Source organism: Eutrigla gurnardus (genome assembly GCF_963514095.1).
Source record: "Eutrigla gurnardus genome assembly, chromosome: 22".
NCBI lineage: Eukaryota > Metazoa > Chordata > Actinopteri > Perciformes > Triglidae > Eutrigla > Eutrigla gurnardus.
In genome coordinates, this window is record NC_139933.1 from 3776878 (window position 1) to 3802764 (window position 25887).

At 39.9% G+C, this 25887-nt stretch overlaps 2 protein-coding genes across 4 annotated transcripts; both read left to right on the forward strand.

Moving 5' to 3' along the window:
* The first annotated feature begins 70 nt into the window (after positions 1–70).
* Positions 71–7091, forward strand: tdrkh (tudor and KH domain containing). Of its 3 annotated transcripts, none has more exons than XM_084040745.1 (14): positions 71–121; positions 2342–2511; positions 2574–2665; positions 3206–3407; positions 3643–3782; positions 3863–4184; positions 4269–4435; positions 4678–4853; positions 5154–5218; positions 5313–5464; positions 5550–5660; positions 5859–5913; positions 6376–6463; positions 6570–7091. In XM_084040745.1, exons 2-13 carry the CDS (start codon positions 2385–2387, stop codon positions 6429–6431), a joined length of 1665 nt encoding a protein of 554 aa, XP_083896871.1. In that variant the 5' UTR covers positions 71–121; positions 2342–2384; the 3' UTR covers positions 6432–6463; positions 6570–7091. The 3 variants fall into 3 exon arrangements, with proteins under 3 accessions (XP_083896871.1, XP_083896870.1, XP_083896872.1); XM_084040744.1 differs by lacking the exon at positions 71–121 and adding an exon at positions 1253–1432; XM_084040746.1 differs by lacking the exon at positions 71–121 and adding an exon at positions 1360–1534.
* A 353-nt stretch (positions 7092–7444) lies between these two features.
* mbtd1 (mbt domain containing 1) lies at positions 7445–20819 on the forward strand. Its single transcript, XM_084040209.1, has 17 exons — positions 7445–7617; positions 8689–8893; positions 8988–9121; positions 9221–9335; positions 9426–9508; positions 9598–9715; positions 10255–10389; positions 10705–10793; positions 11009–11243; positions 11697–11752; positions 12257–12361; positions 12440–12587; positions 13063–13145; positions 13671–13905; positions 14017–14088; positions 14608–14763; positions 14981–20819. The coding sequence occupies exons 1-17, from the start codon at positions 7597–7599 to the stop codon at positions 15097–15099; spliced, it is 2109 nt and encodes a 702-aa protein (XP_083896335.1). The 5' UTR covers positions 7445–7596; the 3' UTR covers positions 15100–20819.
* The last annotated feature ends 5068 nt before the right edge of the window (positions 20820–25887 follow it).

Below are 25887 nucleotides of genomic sequence, written 5' to 3' on the forward strand. Positions count from 1 at the left end.
TTACGCACATTTTCTGATTTAATATATAATTATGTTAATACCGTTTCCGGTGGACTTCCGGTGGCGAGCTTGACAGAAGTCGCCGACGGGGTCGATTCGAAAACGAGCGAGGGTCTTGTCTGTAAGTGTCATTCATTAATACAAGTGTTTACTGTTCGTTTTTTAAATTACGTTATAGCGTAAAAACGTACAAAGGATGTTGTCGAGGAGTGTGTGCGTGCTGTGACGTATGCTTTTCTTTTTTTTTAATGTTTAGACCGGCGTGCGTAGTGTCAACAAGCATCTAGCTAACGTTAGCGTTGCTGCTAGCTTAGAGGTGTGTTTGCGGTCGCTCGGACAGCTCGTCAGACATCCATCATACGTGTGTCCCGGTTGGAGGTTACGTTACACGGGCTCATGTGTCGGTGTTGGCTGGATGAGTGGTTCACAGATACGTGCCTAACGCTGAAAAAAAGACAAGGTTATCTGTGGTGGTTGACGTCGTGTCAAATTCCGTTAAAAAAAAAATCACAACTTTTAGCGCCGCGCCGATGACGCGTTACTTAAAATTATAGCTCGTTTATAACGGACATTTCGTTTGGCCAGCAACGTGTTACCAAGCAGGTGAAGCACTTTACGACATCCGGCGTTATGACGTGATTTTTTTGCCTGAAATTGCTGTTTGACTGATGGATTACATGTCATTATGTTAAGAACCATAACAAGTTCAGAAACGTCTTAAAGGTTGAGTAGTGTTATATTCAGAAACTCTTTTTTTTATATATTACTTGAAATCCTTGTTACTTACTGATAGAAATGAATAAATAAAATGGTCTGACATAAAAAAAATGTCATCTGTGGGTGCCAGGACTTTAAAAACCCTGTCCAATCAAAAAAAATCAGGTGAAGAAAATAATTGGACGGCCTGCCTGTCTGTCAATGCTTACTTGCTGATTGTCTGTGATCAGGTCTGAATGAAGGGGGCGGGACTTTGTCGGTTCTGTGATGCATTCAAAGTCTCTGACGTCTTTCCAAATGACCTACTCCGCCTTTAAGTTATGTTTCTCTATATTTGTACAGGAAGTTGCTGTTTTTTTACAGGAGAATCATTAGAAAATTATTTTGCTTTGCACATTTTACCACAGTGAGGACCTGCATTCATGATTTCTGCTGAACGATGATTTTTCTCCACACAAAATGACACTAAAAGTGCAATGTGACTGAGGTACTGTCGTGTAACGTTGGTGACTTGAAATGCTGAAACTTTCTTCTCCTTCTAGCTGTCTGTCAAGTAGTCTTGAACCTCGGATAGAAACAAACAAACAAACAAAAAAACCCAGAGCCTGGATTGGAGAAGATTTGTGTCTTATAGTCAGGATTCTGAAGAGATGGACGTTGGAGTGTCTAAGTCCCATGTGTTTCTGAACTACAGCCCCAGAGCCCTCTTCTCCCAGTGAGACACGCGTCTGCATGGTGGCGCTGCGTGCTCCTGGTCCTGCGTGGTCCCACTCCTCGTCACTGTTGGCTTACCTCCAGTGCATTCTGTTTCTGTGGTGTGAGTTGTAGTTTTAGCCGCGTGAAGCTAAAAAAGTCAAAGAACGACAAGAATTGGCTGCAAGTGTTGGATGATAATTGGAATGGCTGGAGGTCGCCCAACTACACTGAATGCTATGCAGTGTGTGCAGCAGCAGCAGGAGCAGCAGCAGCAGCAGGTTTCAGTGCATTGCGTCCGTCCGGCAGTCAGGGTCACCGCCGCTGCAGGTTGGCTTGGTGCATTTATTACAAGCGCTGTGATGTGTGCATATGTATACACTAAATGTCTCATCATTTAGGGGACTATATTGTGTGTTTGACTGCTTGTGCACGTTTCTTTTTGCAGGCTTATTATTTTTGCCATGTGATGTAGTCTGAGGTATAGTCAAAGGCTACATCCTAAGAATCTCTTGCAGTGGTTCTCAAAGTGGGGTCTTGGGCCCTCCAGAGGTCCGTTGAGTATCCTCAGGGAGGTCCCTAACAAAAAACCATTACGGTGCACTATAATTTCCTTAAGTGGAAATGATCTCACTACTGTATCTTGCATTATCAAACCGCTGGTCCCAAGTAGCTCTACTGTTCTGAATCCAGGCTGGCTAATGCTTTAAGCTTTGTGCTGCATGACTGTACAGTTGCCCAACAAGCCAAAACCAACACCGAGGCCTGCAGCTAAGACATTCCGATTGCATTGCCCGTTCTGCAAAAAGCAATAAAGGAGGCCTGACTTGTTTATTGTGAAGATATTTCATATGCAGGACTTGATGAATAGGGAATGAGCAGAAACTTGCAGCACAGTTGCGAAGGAGCCTGATGTCATGTGTGTGTTTAGGTGGAGCATCCCGCTGGGTGCACGGCGTGTCCTGGACGCAGTGATGGAGGGTCAGAAGAGCACCATGAGCTCAGGGAAGATGGTGGCTCTGGCAGCAGGGCTGTCTGTCGGGGCCACGGTGGGCTACATCGTCTATCGCCATATAAACAGCAGCAGCAGCAACAACAACAGTGAGTATCTATCGTGGAATAATTTATTCACCTTATGTGTGACTGACTGTTGTGTCCAACAGGTCAGGAGCCCAGCACCGAGGTGACCAAGATGACACTTCCAGTGGAAGTTTATAGGAACATATCCAGATACCAAGCCAAGTTTTTGGACATTGTGAGTAGTTTAATACCAGATAAGTTACTTTTTCTCTGTTCAAGTAATGGGCATTAATCGAAAATGTGTATAAATGGATGTAAATGTTCTAGATAAATGCTGCAATCTGTAAATCTTTTCCTGTCAGATCAGATTTTTTGGGGATTATTAGGAGGATTACAATGTTAAAATAATGTCAAATTAGATTTTTGAGTAATCATATTTTATAAATCAGTGTTTTTATTGCAATAACATGCAATAACATGCGATTACATGAGCTTCCAAGATTTTACAAGAGCACTTGTGTGGAGTGAAATGTGTTATTTTTATTAAAAAAAAATGTATATACATATTTCAGTATGGCATGTTTATTGGAAAAATTGTGTGGTTAAAAAAATGTATTGAATAAATTGAATAGCCTACAACTCTACTGATGATGATGATTAATACTGAATCATCCTGTTTTTAAATGTGATTATTACACATCAACTCCTCTCAAATGAAACCATATCTAGATCTAAACCTAACTCTGCTCTCCTGCTCTCCCTTTTCCTCTCTCAGGTGACCCACAAGTCCGGAGCTCACGTGCAGGTTTTGTCAGACTCGGGGGAGCCTGGATCGAAGACCACCGTATGTTTCCTGCTGCAGGGCTCTAAGGAGCAGGTCTTGCTGGCCCGCTGTGTCCTGGAGAACCTCGTCACCGACTGTGAACCCATCACCGAGACTTTGGAAGTTCCGCAGACCGCCTTTGGACGTATAATAGGTAGCTTCCGAATGTGTGGGATGCTGAGACTGATTCCTTTTAACACTGATGCTCACCTGTGGCTGTGTGTGTGTGTGTGTGTGTGTGTGTGTGTGTGTGTGTGTGTGTGTGTGTGTGTGTGTGTGTGTGTGTGTGTGTGTGTGTGTGTGTGTGTGTGTGTGTGTGTGTGTGTGTGTGTGTGTGTGTGTGTGTGTGTGTGTGTGTGTGTCTGTGTGTGTGTCTGTGTGTGTTGCAGGCCGTGGTGGTGAGAGTCTGAAAGCGATCACCAGGACCACGGGGGCCAAAGTAGCTTGTTCCAAAGAGAAAACACACGGCCCCGGGGCCAAGGGCAACGTGACGATCGCAGGGACCAGACAGGAGGTGGAACGGGCCAAGGCGAGTAGGATTCACTCATTCAGACAACACTTATGTACTGAACATGAAACCTAACTCCTACTTTCACGATCTGCTTGCAGGAGCTGATTCTAGAAAAAGTTCGAGAGGACACGATGGTGAGGACGAAGATCTCACAGTCGTCCGCCCAGCGACAGAAACGTGGCCACACTGCTGTGACTCCGAGGCCCGACAGCACGGAGACCGAAGCACCGGTGAGCTTGAACAACAACAAACCCGACTCCCAGATGGAGAAAAATGGGCTAATCCATGCCAACGGGACCGCAGGAGATCCAGAAAATATTTTGGACAGGATTGAGGAGCTGAAAATCACCAACGCCTACAACAGGGAGGAAGACGAGAGTGTCTCAACGGACTCTCTCTCTGAAGTCTCCAAGTTCGAAAGTGAGTTCACGTTTGAAAGACTGTAATCTGTCCTTAATCACAGCCGTATAATACCAAGGTTGTTTTTCCCTCTCTGTTGCCCAGTTCCCAGCCCGGACCTGAGCTTCCAGCCTGACGAACATCTCGAGGTTTATGTTTCTGCATCGGAAAACCCGAACCACTTTTGGATCCAGATCCTGGGGGTTCGTTCGCTCCAGCTGGACAAACTGATGGAGGAGATGACCCGCTTCTACAACAGTGGCAACCCCACCGTAAGGACAACGCTTGTTTTGTCACTAAGCAACTAAAAAGAAAACAAAGAGTGTGAGGCACCACACGCTCTTTTTTTTATTCATAAATGAGTCATATCTGTAGCTGTGGTGTACAGCTGACTTCCTGTTAACTTCCCCCCTCGTTTCAAAGCGTCTGAACCTAGAGTTTGAAAATCTCCTCTCTAAAGTAAGAACTGATTGTCCCACGTGTGAGAATAACAAGTCACCTCCTCCTCGTCTAGGAGCAGAGGGTGGAGACCATTGTGGTGGGGGACATTGTGGCTGCTCCATACCACGCCCACGGGACATGGAACAGGGCCAGGGTGCTGGGGATGGTAGGCTCTGGACTGGTGGACCTTTACTACGTTGACTATGGGGATAACGGGGAGCTGCCCAGAGACAAACTCTGCCGTATGAGGTGAGAGAGAACCGTCCACAGATGACAGTCTCCAAACAAATGATTCATTTTGTCTGGGTGCAGTGAATCTGCACTTGTTTGCTCACACTTGAAGAAGCTTTGGCAGCAGCTAGAGTGTGTGTATGTATGTGTTTGTGGCAGCAGGTAAAATAAATGGCACAGTTAGGTTTAGGGCTGAACCATTCTGAAAGAAATATCTATGTATGAAAGAAAAGACGTCCCTAGAAACGTGTTTTCCTACTGAGTGCCTGTAATGCTATCTTATTAACAGCTTTTGCTTTTGCTGCATTAATATTTCAGGAGTGACTTCCTCAGCTTACCATTCCAAGCTATTGAGTGCAACTTAGCAGGAGTGAGACCAAAAGGTAAAACTTTAAAATGCACAGGCATGTAAATAAATAAAAAGAAGCTCTGAAATCTCTAAATTGTATATTTTGACTCATTGTGAACGGTCTAAAGGAGAGGTGTGGACCGAGGCAGCCCTGGATGAGTTTGAGCAGCTGACGTACTGTGCTTCCTGGAGACCCCTGCAGGCCAAACTCTGCAGCTACTCTCACTCCGAGATCTCCTCCTGGCCCAGCGTCCAGCTCTACGACAACACGTCGGGCAAGGTCAGCTGGCGTGTCATTTCTTCATTATCGGCTTGTCTGCCGTCGTCTCCTCGCACACCTCTGGTAAAAGAGCAGTCTCTCCCAGACTTTAGATATCGGAGAGGAGCTCATACGGCTGGGCCACGCTGTCAGCTTCCAGGAGGCGGTGAACGGGAGGACTGAGGGTGGAAGTCATGGCTGTCTACAGAGGATGCTGGTGAGTTGGATTTACATTGGCCTCATTAACACAGGTGATGGAAATGTACAACTCTTCTATCTAAAACTAGTATTTAAAGCCCCTGTTTAATAACTTACAACCAGATTTTCATTTTTTTGAAAAATACTGTCACTGCAACACCGTTTCAAATAACCTTTTTATAACACACTTACATCCTAATGTCTTGTCCTCCTATAGGATGACGTGATAGGAGCTTCATCGGAGCTCAGTCTCTCTTGTATCAGCTTATCAGGTGAGTAAATGGGTCAGAACTGATTCAATGTATTACTGTTTTTTTGGTGCGGTTAACGAAACTTGGCAACAAAGATTTGTTTGTCTGAAAAAAACCCGAAGTCATGCTTTGTTAGATCTGTCTGCAAGATGAACCCATTTTAAAATGCTTGGAGAAGGAGGAGAATCTCAACGCTGAAAGGCTTTCACGTCACAGCGTCACGCACGTTTTCACAAGCGTTTGCAATATTTAAACGCACGCGACCGGTGCAAATGTTGCATATTCGTCTCATTCGCACCAGTTAATAGGCGTTCAAAGGAAAAACAGAAAAAGGGTTTCCTCGAGACTTCAAGGTAACAGACTGAATGATTCCATCATTTCAGCCCTGTTAGTAGCTTCTGACATTATCTGCTGGAAAGATAAGAAAGTGTGTTGTGATGTTGGTATGACTGTTGAATGTCTTTTCTTCTTTGCATACATCAGAAGCTGCTTCAATCTCAGGAAGCGTGGATGATGTTCTAGAAGATGAGCTGCTCTGAGACCAAAGAACCTACATGAATGGTATATCAAGGTATTGTTTCCAGGCTTGGTGACTGATTAGAGTTCTCGTCTCCTGTGGAATGCATTTCTGAACCATTGGTGACAATAAATGAGCTCTCCTCCTCTTTATCTTCCAGCACTGACCATCCACTCACGTTCAAACCGGATGGAGACGTCTCCAAACTGCGTAAATCCTCATTGTGAAGCCTTACTAACGGTCCTTTTAGCCACATCCACGTTATTGTTGTTGCTGTTGCACACTTCTTTTGTTTGGCCTTGATGCGTTTCTGTTGTGCTGCCGTGCTTAAAAATGTGTCGCTACTATATTTTGTGTTAAAGAGTAACAAAAACAAATGCCAGTATTATTTTTGAAAAGCACTGTGATGGAACAAGATTGCAGCTTGTTTGCTCTACTTTTTTTCCTCTACTTCTATATATATATATTAAGATTAATTAATGGGTTATATATTTGCTTATTGTGTTCAGACAAGTTATTTTATTTTGGAAGTTAAAACACAGTATTATTGAATGTGGTTCCACACATTGTGTTCAGTATAAAACTCGACTGTATGATTAACTAAGGACAGAGTAAAGTGGTAGCTTGTCTTCGGAGGTGATATAGACTGCACTATATAAAATAAAGGATTTATTTTACATCATAAGAATGTCTGTCTTACTTTGAAATGCTGTTCATGCTTTAAATGCATATTTAACAATGAAAGTGAATGGATAAAGAGGAGCAAACCATTTCCCTTTAACGCTATGTTTACTTAAGAAGCCTGCCCACCTTTATCTTCATTGCTTAAAGTTATTTATGCATCTTTAATCTTTGAACTTTAATCTGTTTATATTGGTGTCGAGGAGACGTTTTATTATTTTCTGTTGAAGTCCCATTAAATTGAAGAGGCCATTCATTCATTTCCATCGCAGAGTCCACTGTTTTGTTTCTGTGTGGGTCTGTGACCTCCATTCCGGATTGACCAATCGCGTGAAAGTAGGTTACACTCGCACATGCGCAGAAGCGTCAGAGTAATTTGTTGATATCCTGCTTGGTAGTATTCACTTGGAATTTGGTATTTCAAAGCCAAAATTGATCCCCAGGTTAGGGGTTTTATTTGCATTGGGCACCAGAGTTAGTTAGAACGCTATCTTTATGAAGGGCTGATGGAAGACACAAGGGATTTGGTGAGAGAATTTAAAACATTTTAGGGCCGCGAGCCTCCCCGAGTGCAAGAGGATTTGCTCGGGCTAGCGCTGCTCCTTTGTTGTTATCTGTTTATGGTAGCTAACTTAGCTAGTGGCTCAGGCAGCGATAAATAGTAGCAAGCTCTCCAAAACAACAGGTGGAGAAATGAAACAGCCTCACATTCATTTTAACAACATATGTCCAGAGGCAAGTTTGCTACGCAAATGAAAATGGTGGTGTGCTTTTGTGTAAAAAAACAGGAAAAACAGGTTTCCGCTAGCTAGCTGTGTTAACGCTAGTTAGCATTCGGAGCTATCTCCAATAAGGCCGCCCCCCTATTTTAGCTTATGTATTAACGTTAGCTAGCTTTTCTATTTTGTGCATCTTACCTTCACTTTAACACGTCTTTTACTGGCTGGTGCATTGTTTTTTTCTATCAGAATGGCTTGCTGGTGTAATGATTTATGTTAGCGCAGCCTGTAAGGATGTGATGCTCAGAGGAGGAAGTAGACAAGGCTGTGTAAAGTAAACATTTTAACACTGTTCCGGATCTTGCAGATGTAATGAGCAAAACATGCTGAAGTTTGACATTTTCACGGCTTGTAATATAATTAGATTTTGCTTTTTTGAACATGTTTTTCTTCCCTAATTCATCTCTCATTGGTTTAGACAGCCAGTTTCACAGCTCACAAAAATAGAATCTTGGAAAAGAATTGTGAATGTAAAATAGTTGCTTAAAAAAATATTTTGACAAAAAATATTTGGGATACTGTGATTGACATCTTCCCTATTTTCTGACATTCATGTTATATATTTGCATCAGAACTTGAATCACAAGATCATCAATGAGGAAGATAATAATTAGCAGCTGCTTGAAAGTATTCTAGTTTTTTCATTTTCAAATTTTAAACTTTATTTTATTATTGGCTTGTCTTAATGTTTTTTTTTCTGTAATGCTTTTAATGTTTTATGTAAAGCACTTTGAATTGCCCTGTTGTTGAAAGGTGCTATACAAATAAAATTGCCTTGCCACATGTCATGTTTATTTGTTCGTTTCCTTGATCGTGAAGGCGGAACGCACCCCACGTTCAGAGCGTAAGCGGAGAGACTCTTTCGGGATGTTTGATGGCTACGACAGCTGCAGCGAGGAGTCTACCAGCAGCTCCAGCTCCGAGGACAGTGAGGATGAGGTGGTGCCCTCCATCCCTGCCAGCCTGCCCATCATCAAGAACAATGGTCAAGTCTACACTTACCCCGACGGCAAGGCTGGAATGGGTCAGTCCTTGGGAATGTGTTTGTGGAATTTGTCAGCATGTAGTAGTCTGACATGATTTTTAACAGATTGTGTGTCTTGTCTTGTGTTTCACAGCCACTTGTGAGATGTGTGGGATGGTTGGAGTACGAGATGCTTTTTACTCAAAAACCAAGCGCTTCTGCAGTGTGTCCTGCTCTAGGAGTTACTCCTCAAATTCCAAAAAAGCTAGCATCTTGGCAAGACTCCAGGTAAGTGCATTTGAAAGCTGACTACAACAGATTAAAGATTAAAACTGTATTATTGAACAAAAAATGATGTCTGTTTTGATTTTTGACTTTTTTTTCTAGGGCAAACCACCCACGAAAAAGGCGAAAGTCTTACAGAAACAGCCTCTTATGGCAAAGTTGGCTGCTTACGCCCAGTATCAAGCAAGTCAGCAGAACCAGCCCAAAACAAAAGCCGGTGCGTTGTCAAAAATGGTGATTAATGGAGCAGAAGAGTGCTTTTCTGTTTTGCATACTCAAACTTTACTCTGTTTCTTGTTTCTCTCAGTGGTCCCTGCGGAGAGCTTTGACTGGGGTCGGTATATCTGTAGCAATAACACGGTCGGAGCTCCAGTCAGCTGTTTCAAGCATGTAAGTACAAAACTGACGTTGAGTCGGGAGCAACCGCTAATTTCTTGCTTTCCTGACTGACTAACTTCCTGGTTTTCTCTGTGTTTCAGGCCCCTATGGGGACATGCTGGGGAGACATAGAAGAAGGAGTGAGGATTGAAGTGCCCAACTCCGATACCAGCCTCTCCACTAAGGTGTACTGGATAGCAGAAATCATTAAGCTAGCAGGTAAGACTACTTCTTGCGATGATATGAATTTCATGTTGCAATTAATCCTCAAAATGTGCTTAAAATGCAAAATGGTTTCAAGACGTACTGGGATCACTTTACCTTACATTTAATGAAGAAAAAAAATAGTTTTATTTACTTTTTCATAGAAAAACTTACAAGCAACAACAATGAGTGAGTTTATTCTTTGCTACTTGATAATTCATACATTTTTATTGATTTTTTTGTATCGTCCCATCCCCAGACATATGCACTTTCAAAGGGTCAGCTGTGACAGAAAATCTAATGTGATGTGAATTAATAATATAACGTGAAAAGGCGTCATTTTGCATGATGCAAATGACATTTCATTTAATCCGGCGAACCCTCGTCAATTGCACATACAAACCACATTACGACGACACAAAACTGGTTGCTCAAAGTAATCTGAGCAAACTTCATCCGGTGATGAAGAGCATGTGACGGGGTTAAAGGTCTGGAAGAAGTTAGTTTGACGAGAATGAGCTGTGCAATCAACCGTCTTCCGTGTGGTTGTGCAGGGTTCAAGGCTCTCCTGCGGTATGAGGGCTTTGACAACGACACCAGTAAGGACTTCTGGTGTGATCTCTGTGTCCCCGAGGTGCACCCGGTGGGATGGTGCGCTTCAAGTGGCAAACCCCTTGTACCTCCAAAAAGTGAGTCCTGTGCCAAAGTGGGTTGTTCTTGAATGCCTGTGTTCTTGGGTGTGGATCGTTTTGTGTCGGTAGCACTGAAGCACTGAGAGAAAGAGCTGTAGAACGTCAGAGGGACACTCCAGCCTCATATTCGCCCCAAAATAGAGCTTTAAATCAGCAGCGCGGCGGCATTGACCAGGGAGTTGTCGCACAAGATCAATATCCAATTTGATTAATAATTGTGGAAACCGTGATACTTCCTCTGATCTATAAATCTCATCGTGTGACATACCTATGGGTGGGTAATTGGTGTTACTGTTGTATTCTCCCTTCCAGGCATACAGCATAAGTACTCTAACTGGAAAGCCTTTCTCGTGAAGCGTCTCACTGGAGCTAAAACACTGCCACCTGACTTTAATGCCAAGGTGAGACCACGGATGCCTCATCATTTAATTATAGATCTTCTTTGTCAATTAAACATCTCTAAATTTGAAAACAAATGAACATGCTTGGCTTGAACGCTCATTTGTGTTGGACCTGAAATTCCCCTCAAAAGTGCCCCGTAAACAACAATCAGTGAACGTTTTCAATCTTCTTGTTTTTTTTTAATGTTAAATCCACGTGCGATGTTTCACCACAGGTACACGAGAACATGCAGTTCCCCTTTAAGAAGCTGATGCGGGTTGAGGTGGTGGATAAGAACTACCTGTGCCGGACACGGGTGGCGCTGGTGGAGCAGGTCATCGGAGGTCGCCTCAGGCTGGTCTATGAGGAGAGCCAGGACGGGTCGGATGACTTCTGGTGCCACATGTACAGCCCGCTCATCCATAACATCGGCTGGTCGCGCAGCATCGGACACCGCTTCAAAAGATCTGGTGAGTTTTTAAAAAATAAATAAACTACTTCCATTCTTAGCATAACTGTAACAAATATAGATTTGATTTGTTAAATAGTTACTTCAATGACTTAAGTGAAATAATCGATGTAGTGACTTTTTTTTTGGCTCATTTTTTAAGAATTCACAAGAGGAGTATTTATTTACTGACATGTTTTAAATCGTAGAGTTGATTTGTTTTAACCTCAGACTTAATTTCAGCCAGCGAACCAATAACCCATAAAAAAAAAATTTACTTTGAGGTGAGAGGACAGGAAATGCAAAACGCGAACAAATTTCTGAATTTTAAGACTAATTTCTGCAGTTCATTCACAGCTTCTACTGTCTGTCGTCTCTAAAGCATCCCATTCTCACAGAGCTCTTTCATTCAGCGTGTAAATTACTGAACCTTTAGCTCAGGCAAGTCATTTTAATCTGTCCGTTTATTTTTCAGATATTTCCAAGAAAACTGAGGGTCAAGCTGATGCTCCTGCACCGTTCTTCCAGAAGGTAAAACAAACAAAAAAGCATGCAATGACAATTAATGTCCATAGAATAATTTGTTCTAGCTTCACCTCTTAAGAACCAGTCCTACAGCTGTTTTTTTAATTGATACATGATTGTTTTAATTGGTATGTCATTATCAGTTATTGTCACAAAACTCAGTAAAGACGACACTTCCCTGCAATAATTTTTGCAATAGTGTTCACTATTAGTGAGGTGGCTGTTATAATACATGACTCCACTGTGTCACGTGGTGTCACTTTGCACTTAGGTGTGTTATGTTGACCCTATCAGGTTATATGGCCGTCATAAGCTGCGTTGCACTCTGCTGGAAAAAGATGTGATTTTATAACTGCACAAATCATCCAGTGTATGCAGGCATACTGTTATATCTGCAATAGAACACATAAAAGGAGACTTGTGTCCCTGAATCTATTGCCCCAGTGCATTTTGGGTAGGTTCCCACAAACCTCCTTTATACTAACCCATTTAAATCTCAACGTGTACCAGGTGAAAGATGTGGACCAGACAGGAGATTGGTTCAAAGATGGAATGAAGTTGGAAGCCATCGACCCCCTCAACCTCTCAGCTATATGTGTAGCCACTGTAAGAAAGGTAAGTGTGTTGCATTGTGGGATATTGTTGATGTTAAAACGCCTGCTCCAGACTGACTTCAGCTGTTTTTTTCTGCAGGTGTTGGCAGACGGGTACCTCATGATCGGGATCGATGGTTCGGAAGCAGTGGATGGGTCAGACTGGTTCTGCTACCACGGCACCTCCCCCTCCATCTACCCTGCTGGCTTCTGTGAAATCAACGACATTGAACTCACGCCCCCTAGAGGTACCGTGCACGCATGTTTTTGTTGGTAAATGTAAATGGAGGAATTGATCCCATCGAGAGGACCACAGCGGTATGGAAGATTTAAAATGCCGGAAAAAACAAAGAAATATATACAATACACATGGTTATATTTCCCTTTTATGGGAGCTGTTTCTTCCATTTCTGTTTTACAGTATATTTGCACAGCAGTGTTGTTGATATCAATCACAAATCTAATTAAATATACAGTTAATAGCAATGCCCCTCCAGCTCGTTAACTGCAGGAAACTGTGAATATCATTTTAGCACAGACATTGTGTTCCCTTGCACCTCCTGATCAAAACGAACGACTGGGCTTTTTTTTTTTTTTTTTTTTTTACTGGCACTTCAAATCTTCCATACAAGGCCTCTCTACTAGATTTAAAAGTAGTTTGACAACATCTTCTTGCATATGGTTTCTTACTGTTCTGGTGTTAACACTGACTCTGTTCCCCAGGGTACACTAAACTGCCATTTAAATGGTTTGACTACCTCAGAGAAACAGGTTCAATAGCTGCTCCTGTCAAGCTCTTTAACAAGGTAGGCTTAATTAATAGTTTCTCCACAGTATTTGTGTTGAGATCTTGTGAGTTTTAATGTCTTCTGGTGTTATTGTGCTGGTTATTAATAACAGGAAACAGGGTTTCTCACCGCTACGTTTAATGACAAAGCAGCAGGTAAACAGTGTTTCACACCATTGTGATCAGCGGATGAAACGATGTGTTCTTGGTTTTTATTTACCAAACAGGCTATGGTTAGTTATTGGTTAGTGTTATCAGGAAAACAGATGTTAGTGTATGCTAATGATACCACTGGTATGGCCCTTTTTTAAGGTAGCATTTGCTCAATTTCTTATGGTTGAAAGGTTTTGTGTTTTGTCCTTTTCTTGTAGCCTCGTATTTTTCTCCGCTTGTTCCGTCTGATTAATGGGATTCAGGATTTATCACTGTATCTGCGCTGTTTGCTGGAACATGTTTTCCCGGTGGCTGGCTTCAATGTTTATGCTTCTTACTTTACCTTAATTGGTCTAATTCCTGTTTTTTTTTACTGTGCTGCGTGTCGTAGGAGGTTCCCAATCATGGTTTCCGGCAAGGCATGAAGCTGGAGGCCGTTGATCTCATGGAGCCGCGTCTGGTGTGTGTTGCCACGGTGACGAGAATCGTGCACCGGCTACTGAGGATCCACTTTGACGGCTGGGAGGACGAGTATGACCAGTGGGTGGACTGCGAGTCACCTGACCTCTACCCTGTGGGCTGGTGTCAGCTGACGGGCTACCAGCTCCAACCCCCAGCCTCACAGAGTAAGAACCCGATGCGTTTACACTCAACACGCACCACTTGTGACACTATTTGCTTTCTTGGTCCGTACCTCAAATGTCCCATAGTTACCTGTTTTGTGGTTTTTCTTTCAGGTAACAGAGAAATGCCTCAATCAGTACCCAAGCAGAAGAAGAAGGCCCAGCAGTACAAAGGCCAAAAGAAAAGTGAGTCATCTGCACTGTTGATTTGTTTCACTCCGCTTCTTCCTTTCGCCATTTCCTGTTCCTCTTACTGCCACTGGTGGTAGAAACTCTGCTCAGCGTGCCAGGAATATTTCCATCGGACACTGCTGGGCGTTGTTCTGTCTTTTTCCTTTTGATTGGGATAGTTATTAACCGCTGGCCTGGTATGATACCCTGCCTCTGCACCTGTAGAAACATGATTGGAATCTCATTTCAAATCACCTCCAGATAGGATTTGGATCAGATTTGCATGAATCTCATTTCATGTGGTTTCTGCTCCCTCGACTTTCTGAAATTAATCTTGGCTGGTAGTATGAACATGACTTTAGAGGTCAGGTTAGTAATCCAGTGCAATTTATGCAGTGCACAGCTGTTGCTTAACCTGGGAGAAGATGGCATTGTGTTGCTTTTTGTTATTTTCTTATTCTGTACAACCATATATGGGAGATTCCGACAGGTCTCCTGTTAAGTGAAGTGTAATAAGTCTGTCTTGGTATTTAGAGAGGAAGATTCCGGTTGGTCGGCGGCCCTTCAGTCAGGCAGGCAGGAGGAGGAGCAGCTTCTCCGGGGATGAAGAGCAGAGTCCGCCCCCTTACCCTGCCCAGGGACCCTCTAGACCCCGGCCCCGAACCCACCTCCACCAAACCCACAAATCAGGTAACGTCCAACTATAACAATATAAAAGTCCAGTAATCCTGTACGTCCAGATCACAGGGCCTCGGTGTGCAGCAGTGAAGGTCTGGTCATTAAATTTTAAAGAGGCCATAAGTCGTTTGTTTTTTTAAAGTACGTCTCTTGTTGCTTGTTAAGCAGTTGGAATAAAGACACAAGTGCTGCTGTTCTGTCCCTCATCTGTCTCCGTCCCCGTCTGTAGAGTCTCTCCTGCGAATGAAGGAGGAGACGGCCGAGGTGGACGAGTTTACCTTCTCCCAGGGCACCTCCGATCAGGAGAGCAACGGCTCGGGCAGCTACTACATCAAACAGGAGCCCTGAGGTCAGGACGGAGCAGGACAACAAAAAAAAACGGGACGGGACTCACTTCTGGAAAAAACCCCAGCAAGGATCATGAAGGCGGAGAGTCAAACTAGCCTCAAATCCCACTCAGACCAACGCCACAGGCCTTCTACGGAGTCAGTGCAGGAGGTGCCGATGACCAGGGGAAGGGGGTCGGTTTCATCCTTCTGATTTAAAAAAAAAAAAAAAAAACGCATGAAGGGAACATCTCCGCTGAACAATAATCACTTACAAAACCTGGGTCACGTATGTTCGGGCATTCTCTTTCCTAACGCCTATCGGATGACGTGACGTCGCTCTCTCCTCTCCTGTCTGAGACATCCAATCAGACGAGAGGTATTTCGGATGGATACAAATACAACAACAACCTTTTTTTCCCCACAGAAATGGAGTCCTGTAAGTCGACACCAGCCCATCCTGCCTCTGCCACAATCTGGGCCGCGCACAGAGACCTGTAGAAACTGTGAGAACCAATTATTGAGCCAGGTCTTTAGGTTTTTCTTTTTTGTGTGTTGTTGTTGTTTTCAGGTCAGAGAGTCAGCCACTGAACGGCCTGAGGAGAGAAGAGAGGCTGGCAGTTAAGAGGAACAGAGTTGTGTATATTTTGATTATTTTTCTTCTGAACAATATTGCCAGCTGGACTTATACTTTGTTAATAGTACTTGAAGTTTTTTTTTTTTTTTCTATTATTTTGTAATAATTCTGAGTTGTTTTTGTCTTAATGTACTTATTTTGCATTTACATCCTCGGTGGCTGTGTGTATATATATTCATATAGTATGTGGAGACCTATTCAGATAGAACTACAGAGTATAGCTATAAAGGATTGTGATTTGAAGAGAGATCTAAGTGCAGTGCTGCTCAGCATTACTGATATTGGTCTTTTTTTTCTTTCTTTTTTTTTTACTTTTGTTTCTTAAACATTGGCCAGATTTCCACAGCTGCAGTCATTTCTGATTCAAACAGAACCAAATCAAGTTCGCCATTACGTTTATAGTCAACCTCATGTAAATGGACATGGTGGAGCTTTAATGGTACTGGTTGATTTATTACAGAAATCCTCTTGGGACATTCCACTGGGCTTTCACTAGCACTGTTCATTTGTACATCTTAATATTCTTCAGATATATAAGTGGGCATTATGGAGATTATTTGATGGATTATCTGCTTTTTGTTACCTTCATTTTAAGCTATGTCACTGCCCAAAACTGTGACCTTTACACAGTCTTTCCTTTCCTGACACGCTGGTAACCCTGCCTTTAGATTACTATGGATTACACTAGCGAGGGTAAGCTCAATCGGAAGAGTGGATATCTAATGAGGTAACAGTATAGACTTTGATGGCTATAACGAGACGTTTTAGTCGGAACTGAAGTCAACGCTGGAGTCTTAAACTTGCATTCTCTCTGCTGGCCATCAGGGGGCGACTCTATTTGTATAAAGTCTATGAGAAAATTACCCTTCTTACATGATTATTATCTCTGTTCATTTAGTGAATTATGGTCGATTTAGAGTCAAATAGCAGGCGGGGCTACCTTGTGATTGACAGGCCACCAATGCAGTTAACGTCACCATGACTACGTCCACTACAGTCTATGGTTGGGACCTATCGCAGCAACCAGAACTCCCACAATGCCACTGGCTTAGTGTAGCTAGAACTCGGCAGTGCCAATGAGCCCAGGAGAACGTTATCATTGTGAATATTTCCATGTCTTTGTGTTGTTGAACAGAAATGATGAAGCTGTGGAGATAAAAACCTTTTTTTTTTCTCTCTCCATTAAAAAAAGAAATCATCTTAGTTTCAAAGAAATACTTAACGAGAGACAGTTGACATAGAGTGAGTGTACGTGAGCTGCAGGGTATGTTGTCTAAAAGAGAAACCTTACTGGTATGAGAGGGTACACTCTGACATGTTCGCGCTGCAACGTGAACTTTGACCTGTTCCAGTTTGGATGTAGCTGCTCATCAGAGAGACAGACGGCCACAGCTGAGCAACGTCGGCCTCGCGCATCGCTTAGATCGTGTCAGAGGTCGCGGCACAGCGCTGATTCACATCGCATGTTTCTGTAGTCTTCTGCACCGTGGCTGCTGTAGTACGACCCGGAGGAGGAGGTCGAAGGTCAAAGTTCCATCTGGGACTCCTCCGTACCGATATGGAGTCTGGAGTATGCCATCAAATAAATAGACTGATTCACTCTCCGATTATAGTCGATATATTTTAGAAAAGCAAATGCATTAAAAACTACCTAAGCATTACATTAGTTAATTCATATTTCTACTTATTCTGTCTGTAAATAATTAATTGTTAATTGAATGCAAGGCAGAATACATATTTCTATTACAAGACATCCCAACACACATAGTCCTGTAGTCCCGGAGCTCTAATGGCCAGCTGTGTCTGCAGGACACTAACGATGTAGAAGCAAAAGAAAATTAAAAAAAAGTTTTTTTACGAATCACTAAAATGTCCTTTAAATAAATGAATACTTGCTTTTTTAAAAATTGCAAGCTATTAATTGAATATAATTAAACACCGAAGATGTGGCACACTCAAGACTCCATACATAAGCAATTGTAGCATCAAACTTTGGTTTCATAAGGTCGGACTCATTATCAAACAGTTTTGTCGCCCAAATGCGAAAAAAAGATGTTAAATATTTTATTAGGGTAATATGCAAATCATTCATGTTTTTTATTGCTTAGATTGTTCTCATGTCAGAGCCATATGTATGCAAGCTAGTTTATGATTCACCTGAGCCACAGAATAACAGGTTTGTTGTTAATAATGAAACATGAACAATGCACTGCTTTTCCAATATTCTCAAAGGGCAGCATTCACATTACATGACCGGATCTAAAGGTGGCATAAATACATAGATTCTATATATATAAATATATATATATATATGTATATTCTTCATGACTATGATGGTATGGAGTTACAAACCCTGATTAGTCAGAAACAGAAAGACGACTCCTTTCATTCTTCTTCAAGCTAGATCTTTGCAGCTGATTATCTACTACCTCCTGATGCTAGCCACGTTTAGCTGAGACAAGAGTGAAATAGACTGGCAGTGTGTTAGCATATGCAAATGTAATGATAACCTAAACGTGATCCACTTGAAGACTAGACACCAAACCTGGAAGAATTTTATCACAGCACATGAGGTAGTCTTCTAATTTGAATGATATGCAATAATGATAGAACCCATATTGTTTTACTATGTTAAATAAAACTTCTAGCACCCTCAAATGTCATGATCACTACATTAATATAATTAACATATGAGATAATTTAACAAAAAATGGTATTGTATAACTGTGATTTTTTTTGTGAGCGAGGGTTCACATACAGAATACTCACTGTATGGCTAAATGCAGAGCAGATATAAACTTCTCAGTTCCGGTAAAAGATCCATCATTTCTCTTTCTACCAGTAAGGTTCATGATTAGATTCTCAGGAAGTTTTTTTTTTTTTTTTCCTTTTTGGGTTGTAAGGGTCGTAACTACAAGAATTAGCGGAGTTTAAAAAAAAAAGCTCAAGGGTGTCTTCATCATGTGCATCTCTTCTGTGGAAGCAAATAACTAAACCTTTAATTGTAAAGTGTAACGAGTCTGATACATAATGCTGAAATGTAAATACTGCTGATGTTTTCGCAGCTATTTTTACCAGCTGTCTGAATTTAGGTCCTGTCTTTGAAATTTCATGTAGCTAATTTCAAGTGGTGCAATATGAAACACTTGTTTTGTTGTCGTCTTTGAAGCAATTATGTTTTTAAATTGTATGTTTTTCCAGGGCTCAACTTTTGAGAATTTAAATTTTTATTTTGACAGTTTTCAGAGTAAAAACATCAAACTCAGTGGCATTTTAACGTTACGTATTCAGATGTGGTTACATATCACCTTCAAATGGCTTTCAAATTCAAATCATTGGGGTCCTTATTTGCTTCCATACTATTCAAACAACAAAGGTCTTATCTCATTAACCATTTTGTGTATTTTTGTCCCGATTGTAACTGTTCAATGTGTTTTTCGTGTGAAATTTAATTTGAGTTGTGACACAAACACGCGGATGATTGTTGCTTTTTTGTACTTTGATACGCTTTTGATGGCCTCCTGTTTTTTCTTTTTTTCAGAATGTGAGATTATTATTAGTTTTTTTTTCAGTTTCCTTTTCAATTTGTCTCCTGATCAGATTGCGTACAAAGCTCGGCTGCAACGCTAATCTTCTAAGACCAAATGAGCAATAACAGACAGTGTCTCACAATCATTTGAAACCGATCTGATCTGGTTTCAGGTTAGGAATCTGACACAGGAGTTATTTTCCTCTGACGCTGGAGGCAGAAAGACTAAAGTACTTCACGACCAAACTGCATTAATATCTTAGTACAAACAAGAAAAAAGACTGTTCTATGGACTAACTGCTGCTACCCTCCTCTAGATTAACCCGAAATAATCAAATGCACAATCAACACTGTTTGGGATCTTTTGTTTCTCACTTCTCCTTGTAGATATTCAACGTTCTTGTTTCACCTTGATCCCCAGATCTAAAAGTGGAACCAGTTTGACCTCCATCCACGGGTAGCTGTGTATTTAAAGTGTCTGGGCATCAGTAGCTGCAGATGGAAGCAATGTGTTGATTTGGGTTTGGTGTGTGCTGATCAACTGAATGCATGTAGAACAGAACGCGTTGTGCCGATGTCGTGCTGAGCTTGTTTTTTATTTTTGTTGTTGTTGTTGTGACCGTCATTGGTTGTTCTTCAGTTTGTCTTTTTTTTTCTTCTTCTTCCGATGAGATCAGAAATTGTATGGAAGCCCATTTCGGCCCTGAAAAGAAATATATATATAATAAAAGTTGGGCCAAAAAAAAAAAAATCCTGCTAAATCCAGATCAATTTCTTTTCCCTTTTGTTTTAATTTGGCAATCAAAATTTTAACATAATAACTTAGTTTTATTCTCTCATTATTTTGACATAATGTTGAATCATTCTACTGCCTGAATATTGAGGCTATCTTGAAACTTACTTCTCATTTATTTTAATGACCTTTTTTTCTTCCCCTGGCACTAATGGGCTTCCATAGAGGACTCTGTTGTGGTTGCAGAGTTCTTCCTGCACCTGAACTGGTTCAGCCAATCGTGGGCAGTGGTGTGGAACAGGGTGGAGCCGGAGATTTGTTTGTTTTTTTCTTGGATACTAACACGGGTCTTTTTGTATGTGATACCCCCCCCCCCCCTCATTATATTAAACCATTATAGTGTGGTGCTATATATATTTGATAAAAATGACTTAATGTATTGGGATTACTATTGTCTGAAAATAATTGTGAGTTGGGAGGGTTATGGTGCAAAATTTATTTTGGATACAAATGAAAAAAAAAAAATTCTATGTTAATAATTATAAATCTATTGATATTAACACTGACCCCTGAGGTACATTATTAGATTGCAGTTTAAAGTTTGTACATCTTTTTGATAGTGTATACCGTTTTCCTTTCATATGGTAAATTTGTGCTGTGATCAAGCTTTGATAGACTTTGTAAATAAAGCCAAATGTTTGGATCATAATATTGGTTGTAATGGATGGCTTCTTTGTTTACAAGCATTGCAAACTGTTTCCGCATGGCTGTGAAAGTTTATCTGGTGATTTTTGTAAGATCTGACTTTTACACTGAATAAAAAAAGCTTATGACTTAAAACACTGAGGGAATCTTTTTTCAGAGTTGAAGCCTTTGAGTCGTTCAAGGTCACTTTGTCCGTTGAACACAAGCAGATTGGCTCGAATCCAGGCAGTAAACGGCTGAAGCGTTTCAAGGACAACCATATGATTAGAGCAGCTCTGACCTGGTGTGACCCTGATTCTCATCTCCTTCTGGCCACTCTTCCTCCTCTGCCAGCCGCTCTGTGTCAGAGGGCTAAGTGAAAAGCAAAAGCCCTGAGCACCCTATACTATCACTTTTTTCATCATTTTTTTGACATGCTATACTATGACTTTTAAAAAAAAAAAAATTTTACTTTTCACTTTTTCCGACATGCTATAATCTGACTTATTTTAACTCTTTATGACTTCGACATGCTATATTTTTTTAACATGCTATGAATTGACTTTTTTTTAAAACTTTTTTATGACTTTTTTCACTATTTTACTTTTTTCAACATGCTATACTATGACTTTTTTTTCTTTTTTGACATGCTTTCATAGGACCTTTTTTACTTTTTTTAAACTTTTTTATGACTTTTCAACATGCTATAATAGGACTTTAAACTAAAAAAACTTTAATTTTCTCGACACGTTATAATAGGACTTTTTTTTTTTACAAAATGTTTCACTTTTTATGACTTTTCGTCATACTATACTACAACATTTTTTTACTTTTTTGGACATGCTATAATGACTTTTTAAAACTTTTTTTTTACTTTTTTGGACAGGCTATAAATGGACTTTTTAAAACTTTTTTCACTTTTTTAGACATGCTATAAATGGACTTTTTAAAACTTTTTTCGACAGCCTATAAATTGACTTTTTTTATAACTTTTTTTTACTTTTTTCGACATGCTGTAAATGGACTTCTTAAAACTTTTTTTTACTTTTTTTAACATGCTATAAACCGACTTTTTCGGCATGCTATACTATGACTTTTTTTTAAAAACTTTCTTTTACTTTTCACTTTTTCCGACATGCTATAATCTGAATTATTTTTAAAAACTTTAAATTTTGTGTTTCACTTTTTATGACTTCGACATGCTATATTTTTTACTTTTTTTAACATGCTATGAATTTACTTTTTTTTAAACTTTTTTATGACTTTTTTCAACATGCTATACTATGACTTTTTTTCTTTTTTGACATGCTATAATAGGACCTTTTTTACTTTTTTTAAACTGTTTTATGACTTTTCATATATGCAGACATGGGTAAATGGCATGCACTCTAACCACTCAACCACCTGCCTGCTATGAATAAGCCTTTTTATGACTGTTTTGGACTCACTACACTCAGATTTTGATTGACACGCGATATAGAAGCATATGTTAGGACTTTTACATCATTTTTACAACATTTTATGAATTTTGTCTATTTTTCACTTTTTTTCCGACATGCTATAGTATGACTTTTTTTTTTCCTGAAAAAGTTGACCATGGCTTTTTATGGCTGTTTTGGACTCACTACACTCAGATTTTGATTGACACGCGATATAGAAGCATATGTTAGGACTTTTACATAATTTTTACAACATTTTATGAATTTTGTCGATTTTTCACTTTTTTTTTCGACATGCTATAGTATGACCTTTTTTTTGGGGGGGGGGGGATATGACTAAGCCTTTTTATAACTATTTTGCACTCACTACACTCAGATTTTGATTGACACGCGATATACAAGCATATGTTAGGACTTTTACATCATTTTTACAACATTTTATGAATTTTGTCGATTTTTCACTTTTTTTTTCGACATGCTAGTATGACTTTTTTTTTTCCTGGAAAAGTTGACCATGGCTTTTTGTGGCTGTTTTGGACTCACTACACTGAGACTTGGTGCATCAAGCGATATGAGCGATTTTTATGACTCTTTAACAATTTTAAACATTTTTTTATGAATATATCCTGACTGACTTTTTCGTGAATTTTCGACGTGCTATAGTATGACTTTTTTTTGGGGGGGGGGGGGGGGGGAATATGACTAAGCCTTTTTATAACTATTTTGCACTCACTACACTCATATTTTGATTGACACGCGATATAGAAGCATATGTTAGGACTTTTACATCATTTTTACAACATTTTATGAATTTTGTCGATTTTTCACTTTTTTTTTCGACATGCTATAGTATGACCTTTTTTTTGGGGGGGGGGGATATGACTAAGCCTTTTTATAACTATTTTGCACTCACTACACTCAGATTTTGATTGACACGCGATATACAAGCATATGTTAGGACTTTTACATCATTTTTACAACATTTTATGAATTTTGTCGATTTTTCACTTTTTTTTTCGACATGCTATAGTATGACCTTTTTTTTGGGGGGGGGGGGGGATATGACTAAGCCTTTTTATAACTATTTTGCACTCACTGACTACACTCAGATTTTGATTGACACGCGATATACAAGCATATGTTAGGACTTTTACATCATTTTTACAACATTTTATGAATTTTGTCGATTTTTCACTTTTTTTTTCGACATGCTAGTATGACTTTTTTTTTTCCTGGAAAAGTTGACCATGGCTTTTTGTGGCTGTTTTGGACTCACTACACTGAGACTTGGTGCATCAAGCGATATGAGCGATTTTTATGACTCTTTAACAATTTTAAACATTTTTTTATGAATATATCCTGACTGACTTTTTCGTGAATTTTCGACGTGCTATAGTATGACTTTTTTTGGGGGGGGGGGGGGGGGGAATATGACTAAGCCTTTTTATAACTATTTTGCACTCACTACACTCAGATTTTGATTGACACGCGATATAGAAGCATATGTTAGGACTTTTACATCATTTTTACAACATTTTATGAATTTTGTCGATTTTTCACTTTTTTTTTCGACATGCTATAGTATGACCTTTTTTTTGGGGGGGGGGGGGATATGACTAAGCCTTTTTATAACTATTTTGCACTCACTACACTCAGATTTTGATTGACACGCGATATACAAGCATATGTTAGGACTTTTACATCATTTTTACAACATTTTATGAATTTTGTCGATTTTTCACTTTTTTTTTCGACATGCTATAGTATGACCTTTTTTTTGGGGGGGGGGATATGACTAAGCCTTTTTATAACTATTTTGCACTCACTGACTACACTCAGATTTTGATTGACACGCGATATACAAGCATATGTTAGGACTTTTACATCATTTTTACAACATTTTATGAATTTTGTCGATTTTTCACTTTTTTTCCGACAGGCTATAGTATGACTTTTTTTTTCCCTGAAAAAGTTGACCATGGCTTTTTATGGTTGGAAAGATTTCCCTCCGTTTTTCCCGTGATAACGAGATAATTTCCCTCCGTTTTCTCGTGATAACGAGATCATTTTTCACCCGTTTTCCAGTGATAACGAGATCATTTTGAAGTTCGGTAAAGTTGGAAAGATATTCACAGAGTCGAACTTCTGGGATCAATAAATCAGAAGTGAAACGTTTTTCAAACACAAATGATGCCTCTGTCTCACCGTAATATCAAAGACTACGAGCTACAAGCACCAAAACCCTGATTTTTTACATAAATAAAAAGCGAGCTGAACGGAGAACATTGATCTCCATGCGCAACCGGCAGCCGGGCGCAGGCACCGTCTGCAAATTGCAAGACAATAAATAACTCCACTGTTATACAGTAGGCCTACAGAGACTCCAAAATCACTACACACATCAAGGGTCTCTTTATGGTCAGTTCGAATCTGTGAATATCTTTCCAACTTTACCGAATTTGAAATCTCGCCTATCACGTTTCATTTGTTATCTCGTTATCACGGGAAAACAGAGGAAAATTATCTCGTTATCACGAGAAAATGGATGAAAATTATCTCGTTATCACGAGAAAACGGATGAAATAAAATGTATGTATGCATGGCCGTTTAGGGCTTCCGTACTATACTGACTTTTTTCCTACTTTTCACTTTTTTCGACATGCTATACTGACTTTTTTTTTACTTTTTACTTTTTCCGACATGCTATAATAGGACTTACAAAAAACTTTAATTTTTTCAACACGTTATAAAAGGACTTTTTCGACATGCTATACTACGACATTTTTTCACTTTTTTCGACATGCTATAAATGGACTTTTTAAAACTTTTTTTTAACTTTTTTCAACATGCTATGAATGGACTTTTTAAAACTTTTTTTTACTTTTATCGACATGCTTTAAATGGACTTCTTAAAACTTTTTTTTACTTTTTTTAACATGCTATAAACCGACTTTTTTTACTTTCTTAAAACTTTATGACTTTTCAACCTGCTATACTGACTTTTTTTTCTCCTTTTTTCCGACATGCTATAATAGGACTTTAAAAAAAAAAGAACTTTAATTTTTTCGACACGTTATAATAGGACTTTTTTTTACAAAATGTTTCACTTTTTATGACTTTGACATGCTATAAATTGACTTTTTAAAACCTTTTGACAGGCTATAAATGGACTTTTAAAAACTTTTTTCAACATGCTATAAACTGACTTTTTTCGTCATGCTATACTATGACTTTTTTTTTTTTTACTTTAACTTTTTTTTGACGTGCTAAAATAGGACTTTTTTAAAAAACCTTTTATGACTTTTTCCGATATGCCATACATAGATTATGAGCCCCCCTCACTCCCTCTGATTATGCTGGGGGTGCTATTGTAAAGTGCAAGTTCGCCTTGTATGTTCCTCTTCAGCCACCGTACCAGTCAAGTCATATCATATAGTATTAGTTGCATCTGGTTTGACTTGTTTGCACAAAGGCCAAACAAGGGTGAACAGCAGGAACTAAATCCCTTGCTGGGATATAATGAACCTCGTTTTATTTTTCCTGAATCCTTTTCCTTATCTGAAACTTTTGTCCAGCATTTGAAAAAGTAATATCGTATGTTGAAAAAACTAAACACTAAAAGTGCTGAATGTTCATTCATCTCAGTTTTCACTATGCATTGTGACTCATGTTTTAATGTGTATACAAGATAGCTTGAGTCACCTGAGCCACAGGTTCTAACATTAGTACGCTGATTTACTTCTACTGAATTCAGCCGGTGATCATATGTACTTTAAATCAAGAGGCAC

Coding starts and splice junctions, on each gene's coding strand:
- tdrkh (XM_084040744.1), top strand. CDS start 1,368: ATGGACGTTGGAGTGTCTAAGTCCCATGTGTTTCTGAACTACAGCCCC. Junction 5,465..5,549: donor ACGACAACACGTCGGGCAAG/GTCAGCTGGCGT, acceptor AGTCTCTCCCAG/ACTTTAGATATCGGAGAGGA. Junction 5,914..6,375: donor CTCTTGTATCAGCTTATCAG/GTGAGTAAATGG, acceptor TGCATACATCAG/AAGCTGCTTCAATCTCAGGA.
- mbtd1 (XM_084040209.1), top strand. CDS start 7,597: ATGGAAGACACAAGGGATTTG. Junction 9,509..9,597: donor CAGTCAGCTGTTTCAAGCAT/GTAAGTACAAAA, acceptor TCTGTGTTTCAG/GCCCCTATGGGGACATGCTG. Junction 11,753..12,256: donor CTGCACCGTTCTTCCAGAAG/GTAAAACAAACA, acceptor AACGTGTACCAG/GTGAAAGATGTGGACCAGAC.